The 23282-nt window shown below is 41.2% G+C and overlaps 1 protein-coding gene across 1 annotated transcript in view; it reads right to left on the reverse strand.

Annotated features, from left to right (window-relative positions):
- The window catches only part of si:dkey-191m6.4 (rho GTPase-activating protein 22), a 47059-nt gene that overhangs the window by 21470 nt on the left and 2307 nt on the right, over positions 1-23282 (reverse strand). Inside the window, exons 2-3 of the mRNA XM_031297890.2 lie at positions 13939-14138; positions 8369-8456 (exon numbers count right to left, since the gene is read on the reverse strand). Of these exons, the coding sequence (XP_031153750.1) occupies positions 8369-8456; positions 13939-14138 (288 nt within the window). The remainder of the gene's footprint in view (positions 1-8368; positions 8457-13938; positions 14139-23282) is intronic.

The raw sequence follows: 23282 nt of genomic DNA on the forward strand, positions 1-23282 counted from the left end.
TTGTTTAATTCATACACAACCTGAAATGTAAGCTGCTGCTAGCAGTTTCTCCCTGTGTTCAGTTTTTACGCTAGGATGAGCTAATCCCCTGCTTGCTCTAGCTTGGTATTTTAGCGTACAGACATGAGAGTAGTATCAATATTCTCATCTAACTATTAGCAAGAAAGTGAATAAGTGTATTTCCCAAATTGTCGAACTATGTCCTTTTTAGTAGAACAACAAAAAAATCATGGCCCGTCTTGCAATGCTTTTTGAAGGCTATGGATCAAAACCTGGCTACAAATAGACCCAATGAGGATTAACATAATAGCCAACATATAGTTGTGTTAATATTACAGATGTCAATGGGCAAGTGTAACAGTAACCGTGTGAACAAAGCGGTACAATAGCATTTCTAAAACACAGAAAAATCCTGTGTGCGTTTGTCAATGTGTGGACAGTGTGTGGACTGCCTAAATGTCTAGTCCACCATAATGAATTAGCAGAAGCCGTCACGTTTGCACAGGCACAAGTGTGTGTTTTGTGTGTGTGGGCTGTTTTCCAGATGGCTTAATTGCTTCACACTATCACAAACAGAGGGCTTATAGCCTTGAGTCAGCCATTAAATACAAAGAATATTTTAGAATACACAGTTATTTGCCCATTTCCTTCATGCCTACAGGCTTCGAGACAAGCTCAGTTCAGACTCTGTCTTTTGTTTGGGTGCACTGCTGGCTCTGTCTGGACTACAGATAAAAAAGCATGGTGGGAGTCCCAATTTTTAATTGCTTGCATGTTTAACTACCACTGTTATTTTACTCAAATGCCAAGAGGAAATTACGAGGAGTACTGGGGTTGAGTTTTGTACTGCTTTTGCTTCCACTGAGCAACATTTAGAACTGACTGCCAGGAGAACTGTTATTGTGTTGAATGTGTTGTGTACATCCACACATGGAGATTTGTATTCTGGCTATGACCCTGAAATTGTGTTTCCATGACACATTATGAATGCTAACTACTAAATGATGATTTCACATTTTTCTACATTTATTCATTCAGTTAAGATGCTGTTCTTTTCCCCATGACGCCTCAATCTGCTGCATAGACAAGGCCTGTAGGTAAAGCCATAGCCATAGAAAAAGAAGTGCACTGGAGACGTTTAACACAACACGACGTGTGTGTGTGTGTGTGTGTGTGTGTGTGTGTGTGTCAGGGGTTCAGCATCTTGCTATCTGTCTTGTGTCTACCTTTTGCAACAGGGCTGGGTACTCTACAATAAACATGACCAATGGATTTACCCTGTGGCTGACAAACTCACGCACGTGCACACGCTGTCTAACAAAAGCAAAGCCCATCAGTCAATAACATGGCCCAGATGAACAGCCGAGGTCTCTGGGCGCCTTTTGAAGGACAGGGCTACAATTACAGTCGACAAAAGAGTGCTGAAAGTAAGAGAAACCCAGCAGCTTCATTTCTGCGCTGGTCTGACCTCAAATTGATGGTTTATCATCAGTCTGGGAGTCCTAATCTGTTAGTATTGCCTCTTAGATGTGTGGTTTTCTACTACTTGGTTCCAAAGGCGCAGCTACTGTACTACTATTGTGGGCATTTATTGTGCGCTACAGTGCATTTGTCCGTGCTCCTAAGGCATAACATTCACTAAGTTATCTGTAGTTCTGTAATTGTTATTATTAAGGGGCTGTATGGAAATAATTAGAAAACGAGGAAGAAAAGAGGGAAGGCTATGTAATTTTTTTTTTCTTCTCTTGAAGGGAGGGTAAAGTAACAATTTTTACAGGGCAGGGAAGGTTCTTTGTCATTTTTTTTTTCATCCTGGATTTAATACAAAACAAGAATTAATACATTTAAACTCTATGCTTCTGCTCCTCCTCTACATGTTTGTCTATAAAAACATAAATAAGTCCACATTCCAAATAACAGTCCTTATGTATCCACCAGATATGTCAAAAAAGTCCCTTAAACAGTCCCTATGTCTTTAAAAAAACACAAGCAGAATACATGCAGACACACTTTTATACCTTTCTGTGGACACATTTGTTTCTAAGACCTTCTAGCAAGAAATTAAAATTGAACCTACTGTTATATGACGAGGAGCTGGGGATCATATCACCAACCCTGTGAGATCCTGTTTTTATTAAACCATTAAGAGTTAAGGACTCACGTACAAGGACTCATCAAAGAACCCTTAAGAACCACTCTTCTCCTTTATCAATGATGGCTGAGATGTCTGTGAGTGGCTGTTTTTTCATTGGCCAACAGTAAAGACTCTGTGCTTTCCTTTTAGAAGTGAATAGCATATGAGAGCGGAAGGCATTTGTGTAAAAGAGCTTCGGTGCTTGTTGCTCATTAGGGTTTTGCCAGAGCTGGCAGAGAATTTCCAATAAGCTGCCGTCTACCTGTGTGAAGCCGTACTGCTCGGTGAAAAATGGCTGCTGTTGTGAGGAAAAGCTGCAGACATGACTGGACACTATAATGACTATCACTATAATTAAATAAAAAAAATGGGAGGAAGCACTATCCTCAGCGAAGCATAACTTTTAACAAAATGTGAAGCCCAAAATCTCAGAAAGTCTATTCATTTCATACAACAGGAGTGGATACATTTCAATTCAATTTTATTTATAGTATCAAATCATAACAAGAGTTATCTCAAGACACTTTACAGATAGAGTAGGTCTAGATCACACTCTATAATTTACAAAGACCCAACAATTCTAGTAATTCCCCCAAGAGCAAGCATTTAGTGCGACAGTGGCGAGGAAAAACTCCTTTTAGGGAGAAACCTCAGACAGACCCAGGCTCTTGGTAGGCGGTTTCTGGCAGTGCCGGTTGGGGATGTGATGACCAGTGGCAATAAAGCCTTCATCACTCTTAAGATGATTACAGAGTGGAGGAAGAGCAGAGTAACTCTCCCGAAGGAATCAACAAATCTAATATGTTAGAACAGTAGATGGAGTCCGCATTAAGTTTGTTATGCATAAGGAGATAGCAGCCGTTTAAACCTGGAAGTCTTTATCAGGTTAAAGTAAAAAAAATGAAATGCATTAACCTTTTGAACTCTGCAATAGAAATGGTTTGCCAGTGCCTCCGTAGTTTTTTTTTTTTTTTTTGTGATGTCATTTCTGTATCTTCAAATGCTTTATATCCCTAACATCAGTACAACCTCAGCTAAAAGGTCATGTAAGTCAATAAACCATAATAATTCATAAAAGTATTGAAATTGTGTTACCAAAAAAACGTGTTTTCAATCACATTTTACTAAATAAACACACAAAACATATTGATCCAAAAGATTTCTAAATGTAGACACATCAACGAGATATTTCTTAACACTCAGTTTGTTGCTCGAATAACACACGGTTATTTGAACAATGTACACTTTTTATTTGTTGAGATATGCTCATTTTTATGAGCAGAGTGTAAAGCGGTTTTGTTTCATTTGCAATAGAATGCTGTCGAGGGTTTTTTTATTTTGACGTAGCGTTAACGTGGTGACACCAAAGACAGAAGTCTTAGCTGTCTGCTGCAAAAAGAGCAGCAGACACCTCTGTTTTTAGAATATATATATTTTTCGAAAACATATCTCTCCTCCTTTGACCTGCATCCCTCTCTTCCATCCTGTCTCTTTGCATCTTTCCCCCAGCTAACTACTTTCCTCCCTGGGTCGCTACATTTTCATCAGAATCAGAACTACTAATGTTTGTCTGTCATTACGGAGGTATCTAGCCTGACGTGGTCATACTCAGATTCTAGTCAGAATATGAGTCTGATACTGCTCCATTGGGCTGTGATTATGGGGCGTGTTTCAACCGAACCAGGAAAGTAAATACCTCTGCACTCAACTGGATAAAACTACAACCAATCAGAGCAACGGAGTCTGTAACGTTGCCGAATCCCGTAGGAAGGACGGCAAAAACATCTTTCCGATCGACAAATGTCTTGATCGCGGTTCTCTGTTCTTCTTTTAAAATGAATGCACTGTCGATATCTTCTATAACAGACATGATGGTGGAATCTACACATCTCAATTCTCCAGTGGCAGCTAAAAAAATTCAACCCAAGCGCTCTTTGGTGAAGTGGTTGATTACGTTACTGTTGATCATCTGTCCATCATCGTATGAAGCCCGCCCTGACAATTTGATTGGTCCGAACAGCTCTGGTTCGAGCATAGTTGCTCCACAACGGATCAAGTCCAGACCGAACTTCCCGACCTCAAATGTTGTGGGCGGGGCTAAGTTCGGCTGGCATGCAGGCTAGGTGGTATCAGCAAGATGGCACCAACGGTGGTCGCCACGGTGATTTGGTGCTCATTGTTTTGTCTTGTTTTTGTTGTAAATTCAGTTTTCTGCTGCCATTCCCGAAGCTCTTTCACCGGAGATGAGCAACAACACCAGCGGACTAAATTCCCACTTGTCTGGCATCTTCCATGGATTTAATGGACATTCTTATCAAATGAACTGTGGCCCATGCAGTGAATGGCAGGAGAAGGAGACAAGGTTAAAGGGCCGGTGTGCTACTGTATTTGTGTTATCTGCCCTTTTCTTCCCTCCCCATCTTGCCTCTCAGGGTGCTAGCTCTGTCTGTAGAAACTCACCGGACTTCTCACCCCTCTGCTATGTTTACTTTGCTATAAACCGAACACACACAGACTCACAACCCTGTCGACCATTCCAAACACAGCAAGCATAGACCTACCGAGCAAACAATCCTCTAATGACAGAGTGATAAAGAGAGCCAGAAGATTGTACTATGCTACCAGTGAGCTCAGCTGCCAGGTTGAAGGGGTGCAAATCACAAGTTTTATCACGATACATTATTATATTCTATGGATTCTTTGGACAGTGATATGATATTTGCAATCTGTACAATCAGTTCCACTTATATCAACACACAAAAAGCAACTAAAAAAGGATTTGACACTTTTATTTCTGAACTCCTCCAGCCATTTAAATGAAAAATGGATTCTTTTTAATAAAAAAATAGTAAATATAAAGTGGGAATTTCAAAATAAAAGTGCATCTTAAAGATATGTACCATTTGCTGCATGTCATCCCCTTTCTCTCTTTCTTTTCCTGTCTATCTGCACTATCTAATGAAAATAAATAAATAATACAAATCGGTATTTTTTACTTTGCACCAATGATATTGAATTGTTGATCATTGAATCGACATATCGATCCAGATGGATGTATCGTTACACTCCTACTGTGTTGCATTTTGGATTGCCGATTTAGACTTGATTTTGAGATTAAACTAGTAGTTTTTATAGGTGTCATGGTTACAGCCCCTTAAAGGCTTCTGCACTGTCATGAACACATGACACTGTCATGACACAGTCATGACACATGAACCCTAACCCTAACTATAACTTGTCATGACAAAAACCGAATGACACTTACTAAAAGAAGCCTTATGTCATAAACTTTTATGACTTGTTTATAATGTTTATGACACGTTCATGACAGTGTCATGTCACTCTTATGTAGATACCTTCAAGTAAAGTGTAACCTATTTTTCCCTAAATGCCTCAACATGAGTCAACACTTGAAAACTATGCACATATGAACACACTTCAAGACACGTACAAGTAAGAGCTGTATTGATTGAGTAAAAACTTGAAGGGCTACATGAGGTCAATCCAACCAGATTGTTCAGCCGCAGGCAAAGCCTCTATATGTTAGCTCTGAGTGTAACATGTGGAGCGTGACGGCCCACTAACAGTCCTGAGATCTACAGTCGCAGAGCAGCTCCACATGATGGAGTGCCTATTTTATTTTCTATTTATTTGATGGTACTTCTCTTGCAGGAATTGGCTTTCGCAGCTAGAGGTGGAACACTGGTACCTGACATGTCAGCAGCTCTGAGCTCATGCAATGGGAGGTAAGGAGATTGGCCACCACAGCGACTATTCCTTGGCTAATAGTGCTCTCTGCTGTCTGAATACAGAATAGCCACCAGAGGATACCTTTAATTATACTGTCTGTTTAATGTTTAACTGACAAAGGCAGTGCAGATAAGAACCACTGTTCCGTTTCAGATCATGATCACAAATCAAAGAACACAGCATACATAATGTGTCTCTTATTATGTTTCTCAAATTGTGGTTCCATCTTTATATTCGCTTGTATGTGTTTTTAGTCACTTTCAATAAGGAAATATGATTTTTAAGTGATGCATAAAAATGCATCACTTAAAAATCACATTTTTGGGAAATACCGCCTCTATACCAGCTAGGGTACCTCTCCATAGGTGTGCTTCTATTGTTTATGGTGTAAAAATTCTTTCATCTTCAACTCGTTTTAATGTTCTTTGTAATGTGCTGTATTAGGCTGTTCTCATGAACCATTGGTACAAATAGCTACGAAAAGTGATGTACTGTAATTTGTATGTATTCCGTAGTTATTGCTGTATGCACCACATTGACTAAGCTGTATAAGAGCGCTCTGGTCTGCATAGGGTGGAAGTCAGGGTGGGATGGGTGGCTCATAAAACACAGGGCTTTCAAGCGGGGGAGCGGAGTTGTGTCCGGGGGGGAGGGGGGGGACCAAAGACTTTCACCCAGGAAAGGTGTGATCGTTTTCCGGGAGTTGTACTTAAGGGGGCTGGTGTTTTTAATACAAACCACAATCTTTTGTCTAATCTTAACTAGTCTTTTTGATGCCTAAACATAACTGTTGGCGCCGCGTGACACTCACCTTTTGTCGGCTGAACTCAAATGCAACGTCTGTCTTAACTGTCATGTGACCGGCCGTCATGTGACCAGTGCAGGATACTTGTTGTACTACTTCATGAGAATGCGTTGGCTGTATGATGACAGTTGACAATGTTGGCAGGTCTTGGATTTAACTCTCATTTGACCTACATTTATAACCACCACTTCCACATTGATATTCCAAATAAGATCTGAAAGTTTTTCAGATTATTCATAATCTCAGACAACACGTACACAGTGAGAATACAAGATATGTTGAAAGCAGGGATGCACCGAATCCAGGATTAGGCTTCAAATTCGGCTTTTTGATGGGGTTTGGTTTCTGCCGAACCTTAGAATTTTTTTCCACAGAACCGAACCCTACGCTTGAACTACGCACGCTACGCTGGTCGACGTAATGACGCCGCCGTTGATTACGGGTTTACGTAGGTGCAGTAGGCTGTGAGAAAGTGAAAATGGAACTCGTGAGCAGAAAAAGTGTTGTTTGGCAGTACTTTCAGTTAAAGAAGGCGATTCAAGTCCAGCTACATGTTCAATTTGCAATGCCGATTTCTCTCGTGGTGGCAAGGACCCTAAACAATACACAGCATCGGCGCTGTTAAAACATTTGCGTATGAAACGTCCGAAAAAATACGAGTTGTGCAACGTTGTTTACTTCATTAATGTGTTTACCGTGTTAATGGACTGAGGATGGGAGTAGAATTTGGTATTCGTTTCGGATTCGGCAGAATCTTACTGTACGTACACACCGCCGCCGACTTGAGCTTCTAAAGATACCGGAAGTCATTCATTTTCAATGGAAGCTGGCTTCTCTCAGCTGCAAGGAGCGGCAAATCTGTCGGCGTCGCGTTTTGAGCGACCAGAGCGTCAATCAGAAAGTTGAAAGTAGGTCAACTTTATGGTAATGAGCTATGACGCGGTTCAGCGGCAAGCAGCGGCAACCAATCGGTATATAGACGTCCTACGTGCTGGCTGATTCCAGAGAAACATACGATGTAAACTTTCATTCCTACCAAAACATTAGTTCCGAGAAAAAGGAGGAAAAGCTCATCATCGCCGTTGCTGGGTTCCCTATCATTTCTGATATTTGCGTATAGGGACCAGTTAACGTTACCTGCCGGTCACATCGTCTCTAAACAGTCCGCTCACGGTGAAGTCCTGCACGGATCAACAGCTGGCGGCTGCTTGCTCTGCCTGCATTCTGCATTCTGCAACAACCAATACAAATTCTGTCATTATATATGTAATTTATAAAAGGTTTCTAGTGTCAATGTATTGGCCGTGCAGTGGCTGCTTGTGCTTTTTCCATGATCGAACATAGAATGCTACTACGTCAGAGCGGCCAAAGCGTCAAACAGCTTCCCCGTACTTTTTGACAAGCGTCCTTGACAGGGCGGCCAGAGCTTCGTTGTAGCTCATGTCGGCGGCGGTGTGTACGTACAGTTAACCAGTGGATTCGGTATTCGGCCGAACCCCAAAGATCTGGATTTGGTGCATCCCTAGTTGAAAGATGAAGAACAAGTAAAATGTCCACTATAGCAACTTGAAGAGCATAAAAGTAATTTATAGTGAATGATTTATAGATGTGAAGCCGAATCAGAGGTAAGAAGTGAAGATAGTGGAGGAGGAGGAAGATGAGGCACTAGTGGATCTTACCGGGTACAATCTCAAAAAGGTGTCTTCCTGGTTCGTCCGGGTTCGCTGTGAGCTCGTTGACCTGGCATCCCTGCAGAGGTATACAGCCCTGAAACACACAGAGAGAGAGAGGCATTCAAACAACGGGCTGAAATATATTATTTCCATATATGTCTTTTTAGCTTCAGTCCTTATATCACGGCATCCCTTTTTCCTCTTTGAATTATTTATATATTAGGGCTGTCAATCGATTAAAAAAATTAATCTAATTAATTACATACTCTGTAATTAATTAATCGAAATTAATCGCATACATAATTAACGGTGCCTGTACCGATACTTTTTAAGAAAGTAAAAAAAGAAAAGAAAAAAAAAGGGTACTGAACAACAGTTGGTGACATTAAAGAATGGCTTGTTTATTGCTAAGGCCATATGGTCAAAATTAAATGATTTAATACTAATGTATAACAATAACAATAACTTATTTCACTAGTAAATTGCTGTTGAACGACAAAAACAACCACCAGGTGGGAAAAGGACATTTACAATAACTTCAAATGCACCACGAGGCTGTAGTTTACCAGTTTTATTGAACGCACCGTCTGTGTTGTTTTTCCAACGGCTAAAACACAGTCAAACTTTACACCGTTTAGCGTTAGCTCTCAGCATTTTAACCATTTTTAACACAGCTACTAGCTAGCGGTAGGCTAACGTTAGCTGCTCTTGAATATAGTGTTAGGCAGCACATTCTCGTCTCCCTCCTTCATTTTACAGTCTAATGGTGGCTAGAACGGCTGGAATGGATTAATCTTACCATCCGGCGAGTTTGTATGTATAATTGATCTGTATCTGTAACAAATTGTTATGAGCAGATCTGGGACAGAAAAGTTGGGAGTTCCGGGCGATACGTGTATATACTTTTGTAGATACAATAATCTTTTAATACCATGGAGACCACATTTGCAGACCCAGAAGTTTAATTAATTTAAATTAATCACAAGTATTTAATGAGATATTTTGTGTTCAGCCCTGACTTAGCTTCCTTTGTACGTGCCTTCTGGCCTTCCTTCCTTCCTATCCTCCCCTCTTAACCCCTCTAAAATTTTAAGCGGCCACTCCTGTGATTGAACAGGGACCCACACAGATTATCAGAATACATTATCCAGATCAATACCCATTACGCCCGGAGAACGGAGGCCAAGTGAGCTGTGAAGAGATGCCAGCATCTGCGGGTCTGCCCCGTTAATCTGCAAGCTGGCATCCTCCATCAAACGGGGAGAAGAGTCTTCCAAAACGCTTTAACCAGAGGGCCGGGCTGTCGCCAACATTAGTCGCCATGGCAACAAATGGAAGGGGTGGGATGGATGGAGAACAGGGGCTGGGCAGGAACCAAGGGGAGGGGGAGCTCCCAAGGGGGTTATGTGCTCGGAATAACACGAGTAGCTGGCCGAGGATGAATGAATAAGGAGGCAAGACGTCACCCGAGAGCACAAATCACAGGGTCAAGCAGTGTAAGCTGAAAATGTAGGATAGTTTGTTCTTTTCTATGCCTTAGCTTGGGGACAGAGTGAGTTTAGAGCACACGTTTTGTTGCAATTAATTTGAAACGGTGCCTATACATGCATGAGCCTTTAACAAGCCACAAACACATGTGAGCATGCCCAGTTTAACCTGATTTGCACATAAATGCCAATCATCATCCCGGGCCAGAGCACCAGCCCGGACCTCTGAAGACTCGTTCTCTCTTTGGCAGCGCCCTCCACCAGTGCCGAAGCGCACACGTATCACACACTGCTATTGACTGGTACCGTGTGCGTATAGGCCTTAAATTGAGGCACATAAACCACCTCAGATACCGCTTTTTTTTAACACATGCCATGAATCTCCGGCCAAGTCTTTCAACAGCTGTCTCCTCACATATAAACTAGGGTTGAATGATTTGGGGGCTAAAACTAATTGCAATTTTCCTGCCAGATATTGCGATTACAATTCGATTTGCGATTTTGTTTTTAGCTTACATATTGCACCTTCTACGATCATGTTAAATAAAGTCATAAAAAATAAATGAAAGATTCACTGAAAATAGGACATTTCTGTAAACAATCTGTGAAATGTTACATTATTCCAGCATTTATCTTCTGAAAAAACAGTAAATATAATAATAAAAAAGAGGAATTCAACTTCAAATAAATATTTCACATTCGATTAATCGCAGTCTTCACCATTAGCTAATGGCATTTTTTCAAATTTTGTTCTGAAAACGATTAATCGTTGAGGCCTAATATAAACCTGTGCTGATACTGGGTCCCAGTCAAAGCAGCAGCAGTAAACCACTGACAGAACCTGACCACACCACACTCAGTGCTTAGAAATACCACTCTAAGAGACAGCTAACTGCAACGCTAATACTTTTTGGGAGCGTGCCTATGTTCCCACAATTCAAAGATGTTTTTTTTAAAATTAGGCCCTATGTTCCCACATTTCCTTTTTCATATATTTGTATCAGATTTTATCCCCCTTTCTCCCAATGTGGTAGCCTAGCCCTAACCCTAACCCATAGGGCTGTAGGAACATAGGGCCTAATTTTAAGAAAAAACTTAGAAATGTGGGAACATAGGGCTATGGGAACATAGGGCCTAATTTTCAGTGAAAAAAAATAATTCTTAGAAATGTGGGAACATAGGGCTGTATGTTCAGACTGAATTTGTGTAAACTCTAAAGCGTAATAAAAGTCTAAAATCATACACATCATAGAAGTTAAAGAGACAGGCGCTAAAACGGAGCATTTCAGAGACAGAGGGCGAATACAGGTATATTAGGACAGACAGACATGAGAAAAATTATGTGTTTTAAGCACGTAAACACCAAAATACAACTATGAACCTGAAAAATTAGCATAATATGTCTCCTTTATTCTTGTTTTTGGTGTTATTTCAGTGTTGACTTTAGGGTTCTTGTGCTGCATTTGTCATTCAAAAAAATATGAACTGACATCAATATACCATAGTAAAATATTTTAACAGCCATCCTTCAAAAGAGGTAGACAAAAAAATTATTTTCCTTTTAAATTCTTATAATTAGACTGATGCCATGGTTCCACGTCTGGTATACAGGAAGAGATGCGATTTATGTCTCCAGTTTCTTTTATATTCATAAAGAAAGAACTGCGTAGGTCACATAGCTGAACAAGAACAGTGCGCCACCGAACTAACCCTCCATCGACAGATAATTGAAGAGCAAAGACGCCATAGTCCTGCCCACACTGTTTGATTGACAGGCGGTCTCTACATCCAAACATGACATTAACAGCATTTAGCAGGCAAAACAGGATGTCTCACCACTTTAAAAATTGCATTTTATTTTGGGTTTAATTGCAGCTGAAGACTCATTTTGTATTTCAAGCACTAATGATCCCATGTGTTTTTCTGTTGCCCGAAATAGAAATCGATTGTCCAGGAAGTGAAGTCCGTTTGTTCTGCAGTGGATTCACCCCCTACATGATGAAAAGGAAAAGAAAACATGTATAGATCCTGCGTCGGTGTCGCCTTCCCTTCGACCAATTATCACATCTTTTCATCTCGGTAAGGGGGATGGTCTTGTTCTGTTGCAGCGATTTGCCTACATACCCCCCCCCCACCCCCACCCCCCACCACCACTCCCAGCCTCGTATTTCCTATCGATTAGAAGATGAGAGGGAGAAAAAAGGGCAGAATGACACCTTCTCACACATCCGGCTCTTTGAGTGGGAGTATGTGTGTGTGTGTGTGTGTGTGTGTGTGTGTGTGTGCGTGTGCGTGTGTGTGTGTGTGTGTGTGTGTGACTTGAATCCACTGGGAATTGAAAATCAATACAGGCTGGATGGGTATTGACAAGCTCGCTCTGATTAAAGACAGTCTGTCAAAGCCTTCAGTCAGTTCCCCACAGAATGGAGACTGCGAGGAGCGGAAAACGTCATTCTGTGTGTGTGTGTGTGTGTGTGTGTGTGTGTGTGTGTGTGTGTGTGTGTGTGTGCGGTGACTAAAAGACATTGATAGCAGACAGCTGCTGCCTACATTAAACCAACAGCAGTCACGCAGAGTGAAGAAATCAATAAAAGTGTCGGGATTTTAGCCAGGAATGTAAAGAGATGATTATTATTATGCTCTAAAGGCCGTGTGTGCGTGTGTGTGTGTTTGTGTGTGTGTGTGTGTGTGTGTGTGTCACAGCCCTGCCTCTTCTGTCTTTTGTTGTTGGATTACACCATCGCCTCATGTTACGACTTTGTAAGCCTGTCAGCTGTGTTGACTGTCCATCCCGTCACCGTTTATATGACTGTGAGGTCAGCCCAGGCCAGCTACCGTATTGCCTGTGGACTTCAATCAGAATCATGATGGGGAAAATGTGAGTCAGCACCTGGTTACAAAACACATTCCCCATCAAAGAAGCAACGGGATCGATTAGAGATTTTACTCTGTAATTATTTTAATGATGGTGAACTAATGGAGGAGGAAACCCGGCTGTTTGTGCTAATGCACCAAGATGTCCTGTGAGTGTGGTGAGTCATCGTCACCACTCTGTATTTCCATCTGATCTCAGAAATAAAAAACAACGTACAGTAGTATTGTTGTTTACTCCAGGCCATTTTTTTATCCCTGTGGCCCTGATGTCTTCAGCTACTGTACATGGAGAACTGCAGATGTAGGATATGGAGTTTAGGCTTGGATCACTGTCCCTTTACCTGGCTGCAGTTTGTTGCATTATGCTATGGCCACTAGCAAGTTAGCCCCCTTAAAGCAACACTAAAGCACTTTTCCCACTTCGGTCCCCCTACAGGTTGGAAGCGGAATTGTCCATTACCGCTGTCGTAATGTCTCATTATGTCTCATCCGAACTACACATCCGCTACCCGATCTGGCAAACTTGCATAGTGCGGTTATAGCCGATAGAGGGCCTCAAAGTGAATGCAGAAGTGCCGTTCACCCTGTTGAACCACTAAAACGATTTTGGAAACATTATTTTAAGGTTAATTATTTTGGTGCAAGTTTGCCAGATCGGGTAGCGGATCTGTAGTTCGAATGAGACATAAGAAGAATGGTAATGGTAACGGTAATGGACAATTCCGCTTCCAACCTGTAGGGGGGAAAGAAGCGGAAAAATGCTTTAGTGTTGCTTTAAGGCCCCGATCAAACAAAGTGTGTTTTAGCAGCCTGTGGTGGCTTTTGTAATTGTTTGCACCTTGCATTTGTTTTGCCGAAGCGCCCTGAACACCTTGAGTTAAAAAAAACTTCCCAGCAAAAAAACAATCGGTGGAGTTCCCTTTAAAATGTAATATTGAGCTCCTTTTTCCCCACAAGACAAAGATATTTAGGAGAACATAAATACAATTATGCTGCTTATGATGATTAATCAGATAAAATCATTCTTTAAATTTCCATTGCAGCCTCTCTCAACACTCTCTGACTCGTCCTGCAAAAACCCATCAGTCCTCTAGAGAGTGGGAAGCTGCACCACAGGGGCCAAGATAAAACACTTCCATTTTAATTGTGTAAATATAATCACACAAGCCAAAGAACGGTGACTTAGCCAGGTTTGACACATGGCTGACGCATTACCTGTGGTTTGGTTTCTTCCTCGTCTTTGTAGAAGAAGAGCTGATCCGAGCGCAGCACAAACCAGCGCAGCTGCCAGTTCTTCATGATGCTGCGCTGCTTCTTCAGCCAGCCAGCTTTCAGAGCCCCTTCCTGGAGGCTGGGGGAGGCAGACCGGCATGGTCCCTGCGACACCTCGCCCATCACCATGCTCTTGGACCTGGCTGCAAACACACACACATAAAGCATTTTTATTCTACACAAGCAGGCAGAAAGTGAGAAGCTGGGTGGGTTTAAAGGGGGATTGAATTGGTTGCTTTACTTGATATCTTTGACTCGTGTCTTTTCATTTTCTCCCTGATAGAAGCTTGTGTTATCCCTCATTGTGTATGCTGTATGCGCACACATGCTCTGCGAGGCTCTTTAGTCATGAACACACACAACACAACCTTCTGCCCCCAGGCTCAGACGCCTTTAGATGAAAGGGGGAGTGGAACTGAAGAGAGGCAGCAGGCACAAATAATAACAGAAAGCAGACACACACACACACACACACACACACACACACACACACACACACACACACACACAAATAGACATGGCCTTAGGTGACAGTGATTCCCCCCTCCTTCCATTTCAGAGGTCCTTGGGAGAGACTTATTGTGTGTTGCCACAGACCAACAGAATAGCAGCTTTTTCAGCGTAGATAATAGGACCACATGGGACTGGCTGGCTGACTGAATCCTTCTCAACAAACGTGTGTAACCTGAGCTAAGTCAAGGACAGGTTTAAAAGAGAGGGGGTGGCTGCTATATAGCCGTGTATCAGCGTGACATCAGGTTTGTCGCCAATGGGCTACTCATATTGTCCTTGTATGACATCAGCTGTGGAAAAAAATAGATTTAAGAGTGCAGGCTGTATCTTCTTTGACAATACAATAATAAAATTACATCAGTTGACTTTTGTAGGAAGCATCAATGTAAATTGTGTCTTTTTAAGCATGGTCCATCAGTTGAGGATAAATTACATCACTTAGAAAACTGGTTGAAGATTTCAAGATAAGAAAAGGCCACAGAGCTACGACCATAGGCTGTAAAAATAGTGGAAGTAGCAGCAATGACGTCACCCATCAGTTTGTGGACTGCCCTATTGAAGCCTCGAGTTTGGCAATTTTGCTGTCACCATCTTGGCTTTTGAAACCGGACGTGACCATGTTTGATTAGAGGGTGATGCTGGCGAGGTTGGCGCGACCAAGCTGCGCTAAGCTAAAAGCTAAAGAGGGAGAGTTTCCGATTTTCAACTCTTCTGAAGCAAATCATCAAGCGGAGATTTACAGGCGGGTAAACGTGGACCTCCGGTACTGCCGGCATTCATCTGCATGTTCGGCAGCACAGAAAATTTCCCCTAAAGTTACCAGCTAACGCTAGCAATAGCTAGCTAACTAGTTGGCAGCACGCTTAACAAGACATTTTCAGGCGACCAAATGTTTGATTAACTTTGATGAAGTGAAAACACACAATGAGAGAGTCAAAGTTAAAGATGAAAATATAGACAACGCCCAAAAACAAGTTCATGGTTATTTTGATATACCCAGTGCCTAGCTTAGCATTGCTAAGCCTCTGTCCTGATTGACAGGTCGGCGTGTAGCCACGCCCTAAAGCATCCCCTGCTTTATCGTCTATTTAAAAATTAATGGGACAATAATTTACCAAATGAACATTGTGCTGTATTGAAGAAGACTTAAGAGTAGCAATTGAGGTCATAAAGTAAATATGAAAAGGTTTACTAAGGTAATAAATCAAGTGAGAAGTAGGGTTATTTAGACTTAGATAGTCACTTAGACTTTTATAGAAATTGACTTCCTTTGGCGACTAGTGGAGGCGCCCCCTGTAGGAAATGAGATAGAATGCAGGTTCAAGGCACTTCCGCATTTGCTTCACTTTTCAGACCCGGAATCTATTATTTTATACGTCTATGGCTAAGACGAAAGCCAAATTCTGGTCAGGCAAACAAGGCAATGCTATTTCATGATAATGTATAATTTATGAGAAATCAATTGTGCAGACATCCTCCCTACTGCTGTGCTTTGTGGCATACTCACGCACACACACACACACACACACACACACACACACACACACACACACACACACACACACACACACACACACACAGAGAAATGATCAATGTTCAGATGTCAGAGGGAAGAAGGGGATGGAGGACTTGGAAGGGGGAAGAAAATCAATGTGTATTCTTTTTTATGGCCTCACGTTTCTCTCTACAGTAAACATATAGCCTAAAGGACAGGGCTCACGTCATTTTGATTTCACGTCACAGTCTTTCCTGGCAGCCTTTAAAGCCTGTTGATCCTCAGAGATGTGCTGAATGATGGATGGAAGGATTATTTCTAAAGAAAAGGTGTACATTTTTTGACCATCTTTCCAAAGTGGCAAGTTTTAATGTTCATCACCAACATGGTAATTGAAAGCATTGTTTTGTGTAGGATTTTCAAATGTAAAACTACTTTATGTATTATTTACATATTAATCATCATACACATTTCAATTTGCCAAGTGAAAACTGTCACCTTACATTTAATGAAATAAAGGAAATGATAAAAAAGTAACATACTCTAAATGTTATTTTACTCTGTATCCCTTGGACGGTGTGGATATCATCAGATATAAAAGGTTATTAAATGAACCAACAATTACAGCAGCAGCTTTAATTAAACTGATATTAGCTAGTTTGCCAATTTGTTAGCCAATGGCTAATTATTTAGTTGACCAAATATATCACTTCAAAGCAGCATATATTTATTAACTCTTCTTTTAGCTCTATTTTGGTCCCCGCCAACTCCTGAGAAAAAATATATCTGGCTCTTTAACTGCTAAATGCTTCACTATGTTAACATGCTAGTTGCTAACTTAAGCTATTTTGCCACTACCTGCTGCGACTGGAAACATGACGGACGTGGTGAGACTGAACCAAAACAGTAAATGTGAGGGTTGTAAAATGAAAACCATGACCTTAAAGACACCAAAATGCTCTGTAGAGCTGAATCCGGTGATAATTCTATCTTGGTTCACCACTATGAGCAATACCTTTCACATTACACACAGCCATTTAATAAATTGTTGACATAAAAATATTGAATAGTGCAGCTTCAAAGTGTCAACCTAAATCTCCCCCAGATCCAGTGGTCTAATATGTACATCGAGGAATCTTTTTTTTTAAGATTATTTTATTTTTTGGGCTTTTCCGCCTTTAATGGACAGGACAGCCAGGTGAGAAAGGAGAGAAAGAAGGGGAAGACATGCAGGAAATCGTCACAGGTCGGACTCAAACCCTAGACCGCTGCGTCGAGGCATAAACCTCTATGTAAACGTGCGCCTGCTCTATCAACTGAGCCAACCCGGCCACATTGAGGAATCTTTAAAAGATTTTTAAAATCAAATTCCCCAAGGTTTATGTTATATGTGACTGACTGTGTGTAATATCTGGTCTTGTTTGCTTTAATGATGATCACTGTGGTGATGAGAACATTGCTTGTTTAATTTATTGTGCAGGATGATTTAATCCAGGTTTTCATTGTTTGTTGACTAAACGGACTTAATCCTCCTTTCCCAAGTAATATTTTAAAGCTTTAGTGCGTAACTTTTTTTTTTTTATTAATGAACGTCTGTTACGTTCAAGCCATTGCCAAATGAGTTGATACAAAGTTAATTAAGCCTATCAGCACCACACAACTCTTTCTGTATTTCTCAGTATGGCTGTGTTTAGAACATGGTGTCGTCCGGCGACTTTTGCGCGCACAAACTCGAGTGAAGATAATGACCTCTTCTGAAGAGTCCATCATGTTTTTTTAATCCTCCGTGTCCTCCTTGGCTACAAGTAACTGTGTGGAGGAGGGGTGGGGGCGCGTGTGCGATTACGTAAGGCTTGTGTCATGTGGATGCAACAACAGTGGTGTTGTCATTAGTTAGAATTCCTCATGGGGGCGACAGAAACTACGCACTGTGGCTTTAATAGACATTCCTCCCTTTTATTTTGTTCCCCACTTCTGATCTAGTTCTCTACCCTGTCTCCTCTACATTGGTGTCTTCCATTTATCTATCTTGTGTTAATTCCAGTGTTTTTACAGCTGTTATTTTCACTGCCCTGTCTCCCTCCATTTCTCTTACTTTGACTCACTTTTATTTATTTTTCTTTCCCTCCTTACGTTCAGCACTGCTGGTCCTGTTAAATCAAAGCTCTGCTATTGCTGAGAGCACATAGGGCAAACACACACACACACACACACACACACACACACACACACACACACACACACACACACACACACACACACAAAAGAGGATCCATCGAGCCTTCTTCGTAGAATAAATTAGTTCTTAGATTAGAGGCACATTTCCCTTTAGCTATTTTTAAAACATAATTATTCTCATAAATTGTTTAGAACAATGTCAATAATTTATGCATTGCAAAGCAGTCTTAATTGCTTTTTGCAATTGGGTATTGCTTAACCATGGGTTTATTTCTGCATATACTGTATGTTTAAATTAAAAACAACATCAAAGCTCTGCATGGTACATTTTTTGTGTGTTTTATCTCCGGCAGCCTATACTTGCCATATGAGCTCAATTCAATTCAATTCAAATTGAATTGAATGTAATTGAATTCATATGAGCTATGAGTATTACTAGTATTCACACTACAATCATACATATGGATACTTAAAATATATCACATATTGCATTTGCAGATAGCCTCTTTTCAATTAATTGTCACGATAAAATACCTGGGTTTTCCAATGGCTTTTTAACACCTGCATCTTTAAATGAGCTCTTTTTAGAAATTTAGGATTTAAACATTGTACTTGTGTGATCACCATCAAGATCTTAGTCCCACGCTCTCTGTTTCTCCCCACAGTGAGGACATTAACCGATCACAGATTTATTCGATAGTATAAACATCAAGGATGCAAAGTGTCTCACAAAAGTGAAACTTAAAACCCTGACTGGTTGTCTTACTCTTTCCCATATTTTGCCAGCTAAAAGTGGCACTCACCTTCCCCTTCCTCATTGACCCCTCTGTTTTTCCTCACTACATCATGTCCCTCATGTCTTTCCATCCGTCCTCACCCTGCCAGTGTTAGCATTAAAGAGCTCCACTGTTTAACACATCAGCTGTTCTGGATCACAGACTGAGTGGAACATACACTGGCCAATGATTCACGCCTGAGTCAGAACAACTGATTTTTTTGTGTGTGTGTGTGTGGGCTTGTTTAACTATATTTGTGGGGTCCAAAAACCGGGATTCCAGCATACTTGTGGGGTCCCAACAGCTTTGTGGGGCCAAAATGCTGGACCCCACGAGTTTAAAGGGCTGTTTGAGGGTTAAGACTTGGTTTTAGGATTAGGGTTAGAATTAGGTTAGGGTTAGGGTGAGGGTAAGGGTAAGGGTTAAGGCTAGGCATTTAGTTGTGATGGTTAAGGTTAGGGTAAGGGGCTAGGGAATGCATTATGTCAATGACGGGTCCCCACAAAGATAGTGAGACGCGACGAGATAGTGTGTGTGTGTGTGTGTGTGTGTGTGTGTGTGTGTGTGTGTGTGTGTGTATATGTGTGTGTGTGTGTGTGTGTGTGTGTGTGTGTGTGTGTGCCAGGCTCTGCTACCCACTGCGCCAATTTGGACCTTCTGCTCAGAGTGATTCAGAGCTTCCTTGGCTTGGGTGGAGCTGCTCTGTGGTCACTTCTCCAACTATCAGCTACAATACTGAAAAAAGGCTGTTTTACTGTAAAAGCGCACTTTATGCATGATCACTGCAATTGACCAAAAACAGAGAGCGCAATTGTGGCTCATTCATATAAAGTAGATAGTAGTTATGGAAGGGCTGAGTCGAACAATAGGGGCTCAACATCATGCCTGACTCTGTGTTCAGCTGTACTGTATGCCCACATTTGTTTATCATGTCGTACCCCAATGATAATTTATGTAAATTGGTGCGTGTGTCATGTTATTTCAGGGTCGTAGCTGAATAATTCTGGGTATGGAGTTAAATATCCAGGAACACCAGATGGACTGGCCACTCATTCAGTCATGAGCTCATACATGATATTATGAACGTGTGTTGGTTAGGAGGGGGGAGTTCAGCAGACCGTATACTGTACACCGTTTTATCCAATTATGACTTCACCAACAATGTATAACAAATGGAAAAACAGTCTTCTATTACTATTGGAATTATTGCGATCAGTGGATTTGCTCATGCAAGTAAATCTGTGTGAATTAATTACATCAAGTTTTAACTAGTATCAGTCTATATCGAAGACGTTTCATTTCCGGAATTGTTCAGGTGCCGCCGGAAATTCCGCCGAATGCCCCTCATTTTCAGCCAGATGTTTGTCACCTTCTGCTTTCTTTGTGTTGGCATTCTAAACTCCGGTCGATTTATGAGCACTTTAGTTAACTGCTCCTCAGATCTCTGCAGGGTAAATCGAGACAGCTAGCTAGACTGTCAATCTGAGTTTTCTGTTGCACGACTAAAACAACTTTTAAAAGTACACATGTTCCACCAAAACAAGTTCCTTCCCGAGGCTATTTTGCAGAGGCACCATTGCTCCGTCCGGCGCCTAGCACCGCCCAAGACGATTGTGATTGGTTTAAAGATCTGCCAATAAACCAAAGCACGTTTTTCTCCTATTTTCTCCTACTTTGACCATGCACAATTCTATCTCAACACTTCATGATGTTGTAGACAACCGTCTACTACTGGAGAATGACCGGTTTGCCGTACCTGGCAATATGTGCAAGTGTTTTACGTTAAATCGTATTTGACACTGTCATTTCGTTGATAGTAGTTTCATGGATTATTAGTATATTTCTTACAGTTTCTGTAATAAGTAGCTGTTATAAAATGTTGTTTAGTGATTTTCAATTTTCACTACTACAGTAACCCGGTTGGAATGTTCCACATACACCTTGGCCGTCCCTCTAACGCCACTGCTTAAAGTCCTTAATGTGACTGACAAGCACAAGCATGTTTCCAGCTTGCTAGTGTGTTAGCGGTTAGCTCGCCAAATACAGTTGTTCACCAACTAGCCCTGCCAGTCCCTGTATTTGGATAGAGGTTGAAATATCAGATACAGTTATCTCAAGACCTGGGCTAATACAGCCCAAACTGTTAGCATAGATAGATAGGGGAGAATGCTTTGTTATTTGGGTAAAGTAATCCTTTAAAAAGCATTTAGCACTGGTTCTACAAAACCATACCACCTGAGATTCTGTAGATTCAGTTTATTTGCCCAAATGCAATATGGTTGGCGATGTTTATGCTTTTTTGACGAATCAAATGAGAAATGTAAATATAGAAAGTCCACTTAAGCACTTACCATAAAACGTATGCAAGTAATGTTATAGCATATACATGTTATAGCACACAAACAGTGCCTCCACGCACTTAATGCAGTTTGCAGTCATACATTCATCATTAGCAGGAAATGGATGTATGGCTCTTATGCACACCACAGAGGAGCCCATCCATTAGCGTGGCAAGGTGGGTACTCCACAATAGCAATACAATGCTACACTGATGGCTAAATCACATACACACAAGCACACACAGGCATGTCGGAGGAATTCAATTTCATTAATCTGGTTGTTGTGTAGTGATTTATGGCTCGTGGAAAATGGCAAAGAGAGTTACAGGTGCATCAGTGCATGGATTCCAGTTAGGCTATCACTGTTGATTAATGTGTTAACCATCGTGTGTGTGTGTGTGTGTGTGTGTGTGTGTGTGTGTGTGTGTGTGTGTGTGTGTTTGGCAGCCTTCCTTGACAAGCTGGAGGTGTGGCCAATAATATACAGCCTGTATGTGACAACTGCAGTGGAGCAGAACTGATCTGCAGCAGCGTGTGTGCGCTTATCTGTGCATTTCGGTGCATCTTTTTATCTCCACATGCTCATTACCTAAGTGTGTCAGTGTGTGAATTTGTTATCCACGCTGCACGCTTTTCTTGCTCACAGTATCTGAGGATGTTCATTCATATGCCTAGGAAAGGCAGGATGTCAGGGTGCTGCTACATTGCAGGACTTTGATCATAAAACCATGGTAACGCAGATCAAAAAGACGCAGCAAGAGAATGAAGCAGCTGATATGTGGGCAATTAAAGCTGCTACTAGATTTCTGGTGCCAGCCAATGACAAATGCACCCAGAACCCTACAGCTTTAATATGTCGTTGGTTGTAGCAGTTACTGAAGCAGTCAGATTTTTCTTTTATGGAGCAGAATTTGCTGATGAATTTGTTCCTAGTTAGAGAAATTATTCTACTTGTCATCCTACATTAGTAGCAAATTGGGTTTTTACTTACACAAGCATTTCCAATTAAAAGTTGCTCTGAACGGAACACATAATTGTATAATAATCTAGAGCAGGTCGAAATAATTAGTTGGGTAAAGAATGTTTTAGCAATAGTTCCACATTTTGGGAAACACGCTTACTTGCTTTCTTGGTTAGATGAGAAAATGTATACCACTATCATGTCTGTACACTAAATATGATGCTAGAACTAGCAGGAGATTAGTTTAGATTAGCATAAAGACAGGGACCAGGGGGAAACAGCCTACCTCTGTCCAAAGGAAAAAGAAATAAGCCTAAAACAGTTAAATTTGTGTAGAGAATAAGCAAACAAGATACACAAGTTAATTAGGGAGTTGTAAAGGTGCCCCCAGCTTCTGGTCTTTAAGCTAAGGGTCTCCGGCTCTAGCTTCATATTTAGCGCATTTGAGGATCAATCTTCTTAACAAACTCCCGGCAAGAAAGCAAATAAGGGTTTTTCCAAAAATGTCGGACTGTTCTTTTAAGCAGAGCTCAGTGAATAAAGAGGCAAGAGGCAAGTTTCTATTTGTTTCCTGTTTTAAGCACTAGTTGAGTTGCTAATCTGTGTTCGATTACTAATGCCTTGTTCGGACTGTGTATGGGAATGTGTGGCTTCCGCTCGTCCATTACAACATTGGATCTGAGCGAAGCAACATTGTGTCCGTGTGGTTAATTCTATTTTCCCCTTCTTTACAGGTAAGAACGAAGGTTGTGGTATGTTTGATCAATGTATATGTGTTTTAATTCTGTAAAGAAGAAAGGGAGTCAAATATTAGCTACTGTGATAACTCAAGCATGTGAATTTAGAGGATTGAATGTAAACGTGTTGCTCTACTGGCCTGCAGGCTAACTGCGTAACGTGAATAGGTGAAGCGTGGTACTAACGTTAATGTAACATCGCCGTTGCCTGTGTTCACTCGTTGTATACTGTTTGTATGAGAATGCTCTTGCTGCAGTTTAAGAATAATAGTGTTGACTATTACAGTG

The sequence above is a fragment of the Sander lucioperca genome, chromosome 22 (assembly GCF_008315115.2).
Source record: "Sander lucioperca isolate FBNREF2018 chromosome 22, SLUC_FBN_1.2, whole genome shotgun sequence".
NCBI lineage: Eukaryota > Metazoa > Chordata > Actinopteri > Perciformes > Percidae > Sander > Sander lucioperca.